Source organism: Fukomys damarensis, unplaced genomic scaffold (genome assembly GCF_012274545.1).
Source record: "Fukomys damarensis isolate Sample0158 unplaced genomic scaffold, DMR_v1.0_HiC HiC_scaffold_7, whole genome shotgun sequence".
In the NCBI taxonomy this organism is placed as follows: Eukaryota; Metazoa; Chordata; class Mammalia; order Rodentia; family Bathyergidae; genus Fukomys; species Fukomys damarensis.
The window spans coordinates 27,644,940-27,657,131 of record NW_022900919.1 but is presented as its reverse complement, the minus strand read 5'-3'; the positions used below and the strand labels follow the sequence as shown (position 1 = coordinate 27,657,131).

The following is a 12,192-nucleotide window of genomic DNA, read 5'->3' as shown; positions in this document are numbered from 1 at the left end:
AAAAAAGTTGGAAGGGAAAATATTAAATATTAAAAATGTTTAAATTCAGATAAAGTAGCACCTAGAAATAAAGTCTTAAATTGCTTATATTTGTAAAGGGGAGAGGTTAAAAATTAATATACTAACTACTGAGGAAAGGAATAACAGAAAGAAAGAATACTAAGAGCTGAAAGCAGACAATAAAAACACATAGAATAGAAAGGTTGAACACAAACATAAGACAAAAATATTTTTGGGGAGAGTCATGCTGGGGATTCAACCCAGGGCCTTGCACATACCAGCCCACTTTTGGAAAAAAAACAGTAAAAATGTCAAACTTATGGCAAGACTAGTTTTAAAAAATCAGAGAACACCTGGTAGGACAAGATAAGAGGTTTTGAAAATTAGAGCAGATAGCATCTCTGTGTTTCCTGGACTACTCTGAGAAACAAGGTGAAGGATGGGCCTGGACCCACAGCTGGCCTGCATCCTTCTCCCTGGTGTGCGCTCTCTCCCTCTGCGGCACAGGACCTGGTCATCTAGGGTTAGAACTCTAGGAACTGTCTGTAGGCCGAGTCCTAGGGGCCATGAGGATATTCAAGGAGCTCTGGTTACCTTCCTGCATCATTACCTTGCTTCTGTGGGCTTGTCACATTTCGGACACAAAAAGCAATATTGCTGGGACCAGAGAGGACATCTGGGGTCCACTGTCCCCTGCAGTCAGTGGAAGGGTGTTCTGTGGGTGAAGGTGACAGCCACAGTGACCATGCCTGCGCTTACAGAGAAGAAGGGAGCTCACCCATGTCTTAAAACTCTGCCAGGTGCCAGGGATTTAGCTCAGTAATGCTGCCACCTGCCTCGCAAGTGCAAGGTCCTCAGTTCAATCCTTGGTACCATAAAAAAAAAACTCTGCCAGGAAACCAAAGTTTTTGCTACTCCTTTGCCACGAGTCAGTCCTAATTTCCCAGTTAGTATCTGAAGCAACTTTAACAGGAAAAAAAAGTGAGTGAAATAGAGCAGCTCTGTTTTGTTCTGGGCCCAAACTAGACAGATGTGGGAATGTCCCATGTAGGAATGAAAGTTCATATGTGTTTTGCTGTATAGCAAAATTATTTTCCTCTGTCTCTTCTACTATAAAATGACTCAGAATTACTATGAAATGATTGGAGGTATCACAGCAATAATACTGTCCCCATCTGCAAGCTATTAAAGTGTTCTTCAGTATAAAGAAAAAACAAAAAAGAGAACATATCAAAAGTGTCAGAGATTAAAAACTATAGATATCAGTAACTATAGCTATAACTATATGTCAGAAATAAAAAAAAGACTAACAGAAACAACTAGTATGCAAGTGTACTTCAAAACTTAAGTAAAATGGAAAGGTTTCTAGAAAATTTTTAATTTATCAAATCTGCCAGAGAGGGAGGGAGAGAGGAGAAAGAGAGAGAGAGGGATTAACAGTTTCCCCAAAACCATTGCAGAAGATGTCAGCTGCTGAACTTCTCACAAAGGAAAAAACTAGACTCGTGAGTTTTATCATCAAGGTCTATTAAAGACACAAAAATATCAAGTAATTTTTCACAAACTATCCTTGACTAAAGAGAATAAAACAGTATTCTACTCATTTTGTGAGACTTTGTAACTTAGAACCAAACCTGCTAAGAGCAGGATGGGGAAGGAATATAGGGCATGAATAGAAAACTAACTTTCCTGAAAAAAATATGAGCCAAACTAGATCCAATTCTGTGTTAACCAAGTTCAGTTTATTCCAAAGTGCGAGTCTAGTTGAACACAGCAAACTGATAGTGAGCTGCTGGCTCTGGCATGGAAGACTAGGAAACCTGGACTAAGCCACTCACTATATATAACTGAGGAAGTTAAGTGAAATATACAAGTGAACAAAGCTTAAAATCATCAAGTTAAGAGGCCAGCAGGGATCAGGGAATGCTGTCTCAGGTGGGAGCTACTACCCAGGAATGAGAACTGAGCTTCCATGCCTGTCCCTGCAGGGCTAGAAGCTGGGCATTCCCAGCTCTAGCTTCAGCTAGGAACAGAGGCCGTGTTTCCTTCTTATTGTGCACTTGGCCTAGAGGTTGCAAGTGACCGCTTGCCTGCAGAAGCAGCCACAATGTTTCAGATACTGCTCAGTGTCTCCTGGCCAGAGTCACCACCACTTGAGATTGCAACCCTACACATATCCCACTTTTATGAATTGTGAGGTTATTCGTCCATTCTCCTTCTTATTGAAAATATCAGGGAATATATGTATGCATTTGTTAGCTTGCTTTTTTGCTTAAATGAAAGACAGCATACTATATATAATCTTCTGCACCTTACAATCTTTAATTAATAACCATGACTTCTAAAATAATCAAGTAGCCTAGGATGGTACTGCACACCTGTAATCCCAGCACCTAGGAGGCTGAGACAGGAAGACTGCCATGAGTTCAAGGCCAGCCCTGGGCTACATAGGGAATTCAAGGCCAGTCTGTACAGCAGAGTAAGACCCTGTCTCAAAAATCCAAAAATAAATAGATAAATAAGAAAGTAGGCAAAGCATTTTCCTGGCAGAATTCCTACTGTGTGTATTCTTTACTGTGTGCGAGAGTAAGACAAAGGAAAGTGTTTTCTTTAAGCATTAACTTTTTACACATAAAAATGTATCTTAAAAATTCTGAAAGAGGTTACCTCTTGTCCAACATTTACCTTGCACATTCATTTGGTTCCTCTGTGGCATTCTTCAGTAAAATATTTATGAGGTAATGCTAAAAACACAAAATTAAGTAAAATAAAAACTTTGTTTCTATATTATGGTTGGCTTCCCACATGGCTGCACACTCTGCACAGCCAAGAGCTACCAGACGCCCAGCGAGCTTGAGAGCTCTGTGCAGTGGGACAAGGGCAGAGGCAGAAGTGTTTCTGGGTAGCAGTGAATTCAAGAAGACCTCCTGATAGTAAAATTTCTCTTTAGTTTGGATTACATATTGCACGTTAATTTATATATTCTAATCATTAATTGACTGACTGATGATGGGATTTATTTTTTGTTTGCCTCAAAAATCAGTAGAGGAGAGAGTAAGTACTTTTATTCTCCAAGAAATAATTTGGAATTTCAAATCATTAGTAGTATTTAATTAGGCCAACAGAATTGTGTACTTAGCTTATTTCAATTATTTCTTATAAATTGATACACTAACGCAGCATAATTAAACAAGTAAAATTATTACAAAGAATGATTCACTACATGATTTGGATCCCTAGGCATCATAAACAGACCTAATAAAAACATTGAGGAGTAAAGCTACCAGGTCTAATTGCAGGGTGCTCTGAATGTGTTTGTAGCCCCTTGGACAGACTTCTGAAAATAACTGCCAAAACACTGAAAAGATGCAGCAAAATTTCAGGGATGAGTAGGTCAATATATAACAATGGAAGATACAGGTAGAACTATAAAATACTAAACTGGAGTTGTGATCAAGCGAGTTACATACCTTGACGTCTTCAGTTCCAGTGATAACCTCACTCACTTCTGGTACCGACTGTAGTAATGGGATCTCCCGGTAGATATTAGGGAAGCAGACGAGGGACCCAAGCACCGTGAGAGCTTCAGAACGAGGCGCCTGCACACAAGGAGTGGGAAGCACACAGCTTTCACTCTGAGAAGCAATGACACATTTTACTTCTTTGTGGTTTTAAAAGGGAATCTGGATAGTTATTTTATCATGATTAGAAATATCATACTGTATGCCTGGCTTATCTTCCTGATGAATATTTAAAAAGCAAATTTCTAAGGAATGCGAAGTGTAATAATTAGACATGTAGTACAGTGAAAACTAGTCTGCAGAGTCATTCAGAATTAGAAAGGTACATGACTGGGCAGGGGATTTAGCTCAGTGGTTCTGCCACCTGCCTCGCAAGCACAAGGACCCGGGTTCAATCCCCAGTAAAAACAAAAAACAAAAAAGGCACACAGCTAAGTCCTCCTGACTGTCTTACTGTTAGTGTTCTTAATGAAGCAGCTTTTGCTGTGAAGAACAGTTACGGAAAATTCATAAGGAAGTATTGTGGAGGTAGCTATCAGAGTGAAGACACCATCTACTAAATTCCCTATGTCTTATCAAGAATGACTTTGTAAAATAACACAGTCTGAGAGACTAAGTCACCGTATCTAGTAAAATACTAATCACTTATTTGTCCATTATTGGAATTAGTATATACTAAAGGAGGTAGATCACTAGATTTCAATTCAATCTAGCAGCTATGAGTAGCCAAGAATGGGGGCGGGCACAGTATCTCAAAGGTACACCATCCAGCCACTGCCCATCTGTCCATCTATCCTACTATTTTTTAATAATGACAACGGCAGCTAAGACTTCAGGAGATCTCACTCTGTGCCAGGCAATGTTCCAAGCGCAGCACAAGCATTCCTCAGAGTCCCCTAAAAAACCCACTGAGGTCCATACTATTATCATTTGCATTTTCCATGAGAAAGCTGATGATGCTCAGAGAAGTTGAGTAGCTTGTCAAAGTCATCTAGCCTGTAGGCCATCTAAACGCAGGCCCACACTGGGATTATACTCTGAAACAAAAGAGAACTTCCCTCCTTAGGAGAGATGGTAGCAGGGCATTTAGGTTGGAGCAGGAAACTTATTTGCAAATATTAAGTTTACACATCTGCCTCCTCAAGAGTAGGGACCCTGTGAAACTCATTCAGGCCAGGGTCTGACACACAGTGGTCCATGGTGAGTGCTTCCAAAGAGAGTTTGCTTTGTCTCTGCTCACCAGCTGCTGCTCCTTCTGCACCAGATGAGCCTGGAAGACATTCTGTTGGCACTAATACTTTTCCCTACTTGGCCTTGAACTACTGCATACTGGGGAGCCTAGTTTGCAGCATGGAATTTTTGTTGAATTCACTGTTTGAAAGCTGAATGCAAAGCATTAGGACTTAGTGAATTGTTACAGCTTCATTCAAATAATGTCAAAAATCTAGACAATTTTTCCTCTAAGCACTGGATTTATGTCTGGCCCTAGTTTACAGGCAAGCATGCAACTAGTCACTGTTGCACTTTTACTGTAAGTACCATGTTATGTACACAACACAGTTCATTTGTTCCATTGTTCATGGACATTTAGATTGGCTCTAGTTTCTATCTGTGACAGTTTGTTGCTGTGCACAAGTTTGCCCCCATTATTTTGGGGACCTAAGGAGACATCCTGCACCTTGCCTCAATGATACAGACTGAAGGGCAAGGTACACTCTTAACTTGTGTTATCTGAAAACTCTGCTAAGCAGATGAGGCCCAACCAAAAGCCTCTCATCAGCTCCTGTGATTTTAAATCTCACAAGAAAGTGATTCAAAAAGCAGCTGTTTCTTTCTGCAACTCTTAGAATCGCATTCTCATTCATATTTTGTTTTTGAAAAACATTTTAGACTATTTTTTGTTGATTCTTTTTCCAAGCTATCTGAGGTAAAATTGACAAAAAAACTGTACATATTTAAGGTATACAATATGATGCTTTGATATACATATACATTGTAAAATGATGATCATAAGCTAATTAACATAACCATCACCTCATATAACTGTCCTTTGTGTGGAGGAAATATTTTAAATATATTTTCTTAGCAAATCTCAAGCTTAGAGTACAGTGTTATTAACTATAGTCCTGTCATATATTAGGTCTCTTAGAGCATTTAATTTGCCCTGTATAACTGACACTCTGTACCTTTGGACTAATATCACCATACCCATGGCAACCACCAACCTCCTCTCTGCTTCTGAGTTTGACTTTTTTAGATTTCATATACAAGTAGGATCATGCACTCTTGTTTGTCTTTCTGAGCCTGGCTCATTTTACTTAGTATAATGGCCTCCAGACTCATCTATGCTGTTGAAAATGACAAGATTTCTTTGTTCAATCAAGGCTGAATAATGTTCCACTGTGTACACATACATCTTTTTAATCCATTCATCTGTAAAATATACACATAAGTTATTTCCACATCTTGGCCACTCAGAATAATGTTGCAATGAACAGGAGAATGCAGATATTTGAGACCCTAGTTGCATTCCCTTAGGCTATGTATTCAGAATTGGAATTGCTGGATCATACCATAGTTCTATTTTTAATTTTTTGAGGAACTTTGTTATGATTTAGATCTAAAATGTTCTTCAAAATTCTTGTGTACTTGAAAAGTGACTGGACTGGGGGCACTATATACTTGTGAGTGGATTCATACATTGTTGGGTTCTGTAGCTGAATGAGCTGTTAGGAGGTGGAGCCTGGTTAGAGGGAGGTGGCATGGGGCATGACCTGGAAGGCAGTGTGTGCTTGTTGCTGACTCCTCCCTTGCTTTATTTTGTGGACTTCCAAGAGTTAAGCAGCTTTCCTTCTCCACACCCTTCCACCACACCTTTTCTACCTTGGAGCTAGCAGACCATGGACTAAACTGTGAGCCAAAATAAGCCTCTCCTCCTTTAAGTTTTGAGTGTTAGGTATTTTATCCCAGCAACAAAAAGAAGCTAAGACAAACATTAGTATTAGTTTTCAGAATGGCTATACCAATTTATATTTCCATCAGCAGTGTAAAAGGGCTCCCTTTCCTCCACATCTTCAACACGTGTTTCTTTTGTGTTTTTGATGACAGTCATTCTAACAGTTGTGAGATGGTTATCTCATTGTGGTTTTAATCAGCATTTCCCTGATAACTACTCATCCTGAGTATTTTTTTTTTTATATACCTGTTAGCTAATTGCATGTCTGGGTGGCTATTTTATTTTATTCTCATTGAGTTTATGGGTGGCCATTTTAAATAGCTCATCCAGGTAAAAGATACATTTGTGCAGAGAATGATCACCATGGAAAGGTATATCATATATTTTGCTGTAGCATTTTTATAGAAAATTCTCCTAGCAAATAGTAAAAGTGTTTTTTTCGTAAAGAAGTATGATTTTTCTGCCAGGATCTTGTAAATTTTTTCAATGTTGATTTAAGTGGTTAAAAATAAATTTGAAGGTTCTTTGAGATTATCCTAAATCCTTTTCAGAAATAATATTCATAATGAAGTATGAAAAGTTGTCAAATTCACCATTTTTCTTCTTATTTTTTTATTCCCTCCTTTTCCCTTGTCTTTACCCTTCTCTTGCCTGTTAACTTTTAATAAGATAGAGTTAGTACAGAAAAAGATAAGCATGAAATATCAGATATATAGAATATTTAAAACATTTAAAAGCTACAGCTTGGAGTTTGAATTTATCTTGCACAGAAACATATAAGTGGAGAGAAAAGGTAAACATGTATCAAAGAAAATTTAGGACACTGGCTTCTCACACTGAGTTCATTGCAAATTCCTGGCAAATCGGAAAGCTCATTTTATTTGTACCATTTGAAGGGGAAAAATGACTGAATAGCTATCTGTTGTTCAGAGCACAAATGGGAGAAAGGTCCTTTAAATTTAAATGCGAAAAGTATTCTCTCAAAAGGAATTAAGATATTGTGAAACAGTGGCAGTAAATGCAGAGATAGAAAATAAATTTCTTTTGCAACTCTAAATGTACATTTAGTCCATTTGCTTCTAATTTTTCAATCAAGACTTTTGCCAGTGCTTTCTTGCACATTTATAAGAAATATATATTCATTTCTGTTTAAAATTGAAGTGTTCTAACATTTTAAGAAAATATTTTTTGGCTGAGGGTAAAGCTCAGTGGTAGAGCATATATTTAACATGCTGAGTCTATGGGTTTGATTCCCAGCACTGCAAAAATAAATACTATACAAACAAACAAATAAATACTTTCTATATGACAGTAACCAAGATTTGATTTTTAAAAAGTGCCTAACTGCTAATGTACTCTGAAAATTCTCTCTTTACTTCAGATGTTTATGTCTATACCACAATTTACTAGAAAATGCTAATAAGATTCTAAGAGACAAGCCCTACCTCTGATGGTGCAAATGTGCTGAGATATTAGTGAGGATATGATTTCTCACACTTTGGCCTTTTGATGAAACGCCTTTCCAATACCAGTGTGTCATCTTATCCTACAATTTCACACGTCAGCTGCCAGGGTATCTACCCTGAGAGTCCAGTTTCACATTGCACTAATGAGTCGACACCTGTTAAGAGTGGAGAAATCTGAACCTTGTTAGCGATCTCGAGGCCTCCTGGGAGCTTGGATCTGAGCATTGTCATACTCACCGCCAACATGTCTGTGCTGAGGACCCTGGCTGAGGCCGTGATGAAGTCCCCCACCAGCATGGAGAAGCCAGGCAGACCCAGGGAGAAGAATCGGGGCGGGCAGTGTCTTATGATGGTGTTCAAGATATCCTATGAGAAGAGAAGTATGCATGATTGAAAACTTCAGGACAAAACTCCAAAGCACTTTGTGTGTACATAGGAGCATTGTATAATAATCTATGAGGATGTCAAAGAGAGACATTTTTCAGGGACAAGGTACCAGAAGTGAATACTATAGTAGTTATTGCACTGTCTTACAAGGAACAGGAGGTAGATACATAAATAAAACCTTCAACAATTATTGCTACAATAAAGAATATGTTGTCTTTAGTTTTTGATTTTTTAAAGCTAAAGCAAGCTATTACATTAAAAAAAACTTAAAGTAATCAAGGAGATGGAAATGTCATTCTCTGGGTAATTTTAGGTACTATGATGGGGAATATGGAAGGATAAGAAAATACTGTGATAAGGGATGCACTAAAGCCAGGGGTGAGTGCAAATCTGAGAACATGTGTGAGATGCAGCACTAAGAGCATCACATGCCCAGATACCTGTGCTTGAGTCTGTGACAGCCTCTCACTGGTGGCCCACTGGCCCCTCGTCCCTGCCTGTGGCAGTCAGAATCCAGCCCTGAACAGCACTCACACTATCATGGACAAGCCATACCTCCAAGAACATGCAAAGGATGTGTATGCATGTGGGCATGAGTGTGTATGTATGTGCAAATGCAATGAGGAAATATATCGCAAACTTCATTGATGCAGTTTTTGACAGGCACATCAATCAGCTACACTGAAGTACCACCATTTTGTGACTTGTAGTTATACAACCTAGAAATAGTTATCAATGTGTATTTAGGTAAAACACTAAATAGAAAGACCTTTGGTTTCTTAGTTTTCAGGATCTGAAAAATCCTTCAAAATAATTCTGACTTAATTCTATTAAGTTAGAGAGTGGTAGCAACATGCTAAATTTTAAAACATGAATTAAAATCCTTCATATAAAAATAATCTCATTTAACAACTTGCCTCCTTAAAACAATTTCTATGTGTTCATAAAGCAATGTTTTCTTTCTATAGTACACTGATTGAATTTTAATACACCATACTATTTACATCATTAAAACAACTACATCATGTTTAATCTACTGAACTCCAATACGGCAGTTTAGCAAGTCCTAATGTAAAGTTTTGGCATTTCAGCAGACTTTTTCCTATACCCAAAATAAACAGATAAACAGATAAAGGGAGAAAAGAAAGGGAAGTCAACCTGAACCACGCTCCTTCCCAGTTAATGTTTAAACCTGCTTTAATCACGTCCTGCCATACACTTTAGGGCTCATATCAGCCAAGGCAAATATTCAAAGGGGCTGAGCAGATGGGTGCTGCAGCTTAGAAAGTGTGTGGTAAACTCGTGCTCTGGGAGTGGAACAAAAGATCCACCTTTTTCATAATTAAGCTTATGATTAATGCCCTGTGCTCCTCACCACACACCTGTAATTACTCACAGAGGTACGCATTGTGCCGGGCCTTGTCTGGTAATATCAGGCATCAGGCTCTCCGGCGGCAGATGGAAGCACATTTCTGTTGACATATGCTGCAATGAAAGGGTTCGTGCAAACCTGGCGAGCAAGGTAGCAGAATGCCATGCATCTGAAGATTAATAATGCAAACAACCAGGATGTTAACTTTGTTATGTTTGTGTTAATTCCATCTGTTGAGATGAGGAAATTCTGAAGCCTATGGGTTTTAAAGATCTTTAACACATACTTAAGTCGAATGAGCCATTTTTACCACTGGAATTTGGAGATTTAATTTAAAAATGCTTTTCTAGGATAAGTTTATGGGAATTAGGGACAAAGTCCTTTAACAAGCTAAAGCCAAAATTTATAGATGGAATCCATCTTGCTTTCATAAGATCTGTAAGAGAAAAGGCATTGATCTATGAGTGGGCTTTCAGAAAAATTACTAAGTTGCATTGATGCTAAAGACAACAGATATGCAGAGCTGAGTCACACAGCTCCCCCAGGCCCTGGACCTTGGCCAGTAGTCACTTCAACAGAACCTGTTTCTATGGGCAAGAAGATGGAAAAAAGAGGGCAGAGCAACAGATGGCTGGCCCGCTCTCCTCTGCCACCCACGTGAGACAGCGCCCAAGAGAAGCAGGGACTATGCTGAAGGCACCAAAGACAGCACTGGGGTAGCATTAATGCATGGGTTAAGGAGGGCGCCATCTGACCAGACAAATGACAGTCTCATGCCTGCTTGTGCCCACCCGCATGGAAATGAAACCCAAAGAGTCTATCTTTGTGATAACATTGTACATGTAGGGACAACCATGTGCTAGTCAGAGACAGCAGCTGTGTGTTCCCCAAAGAGCAAACCCAGAGAGCTCTGCACATTTGCAACTCCCAGAAGGACCTCTGGTGCACTTTACCCCCCCATAGGTGGAGAACACAGTTGTAATTGAAATCTCTGGAAATATAAAACAAAAAGCCTGAGATTGTGAACCTTTCTCCAGGACTTTATATGCACACACAAGAGGGTGACCCTCATGTCCTCTGTCGTATCTACCCTCAAAGTGAACATCTATCTTGCCTGACAGGTTTTTCCAAGAGATTCACTTGGTTTGAAATTAAGTAAAACTATTCTGGAAAATGAGTATTCTTGGTCATAAACGGAAAATACTACGCCTTGGACCAAACAATAACATTAAGCCAATGATACTAAGTTTTTGCTAAGAATGTCACTATTTGACAGTCTAGGGGGTCTCTTGCTAAGAGGGTGGTTTGCAGTGTCACAGCGCTGTCAGAATTTCTATTGCCAAGTCCAAAGCCTAGCTAAATGTGTTAACAGGACAGGCCAAGACCAGGAAAGAGGCCTTCATGCCCAGCTCGGGGGCTGCTCAGTGCTGTCTTTGCTGTAGCACTAGCGGGAAATACCCCTGAACTCGTACTCAGCCAAAAGAATTTCAGAACTAGTGCCATGAGCCCTGGGCCACAGCCTTGTGTGGGAGACTTGGGAAAATCATGTTATAACCCAAGCTTCACTCTTTGCTTTCATAAAATGGGACAATCTTCTTTAAAAAGTAGTTTCTAATGGGAAAGAAGATATGGACAAATGCTTTTGCAAGCTGAAAAGGGCCATTCAGGAATAAATAGAATTGCAAGGAAAAGAAAAAAAAAATCTTCTGTAAGGAGGACTCTGAAACATTTTATTTTGTAGAATGCATAGGTGTAGCTTGCATGTTTCAGCAAACTATCATTTTTATGATTTACACAAGAGTGTTTAAAAACATTTCAAAGGGGGCACAAAGCCTCTTGGATTACACATATACTAAAAAGTTCTAGAAATCACTGCCTTCAAACAATACCCTTAGCAAAGCATTAGAGCAATCAGGAACAGGAGTCTGAGCAATGGGGCAGATGATGAAACAAAAAAGAAAATGATCATTTTAGATTTTTTAGGTTTCGTTCCTGTGAGAGATATTAGAACTTAACCCAAACAAGTGAGTTTAGTAGCAAGAATTAGTTCTTTTTCCACATTTTGAACACATGAAACCATAAACTAAATAAGCTCAATGGCAAATGGAGTTCAAACTAGGCATTACATTTATTCTTTAAAGTTGACCAGTATGAAGCACTGAGAAAACTCTCTTACATGCTTTTTGTTCAAAGGAAATAATCCTTTAAAATGGTATAATGTGAGGAACAGGCTACCACATTTGTGTTTTTCTCCTGTTTTGGTGAAAAGTCTGTGTCATGCTACCTATCAGGTGTGAAAAGCTAGGTTTTAAGATGGTAACTGCAAATTTGAGGCTTACCCAGAGATTCGGGTTTATGAGAAAGTGAGTGGTGAGAACATCTGTCTCTTATCACTGATCTTGCAAAAAATCAGGTAATTCAAACAGAGGCGTGTAGTTTCCTCCCCTCCAAAGCACAGTTCTATAAACACGAACTGCATTCGGCCTGGTA

The 12,192-nt window shown here is 39.0% G+C and overlaps 1 protein-coding gene across 1 annotated transcript in view; it reads right to left on the bottom strand.

The window, feature by feature from the left end:
* Ralgapa2 (Ral GTPase activating protein catalytic subunit alpha 2) overlaps positions 1-12,192 on the bottom strand; it is a gene marked incomplete at its 5' end in the record, with an annotated part of 268,892 nt that overhangs the window by 116,173 nt on the left and 140,527 nt on the right. Inside the window, 3 exons of the mRNA XM_033761011.1 lie at positions 2,686-2,744; positions 3,471-3,599; positions 8,181-8,309. Coding sequence (XP_033616902.1) covers positions 2,686-2,744; positions 3,471-3,599; positions 8,181-8,309 — 317 coding nt within the window. The remainder of the gene's footprint in view (positions 1-2,685; positions 2,745-3,470; positions 3,600-8,180; positions 8,310-12,192) is intronic.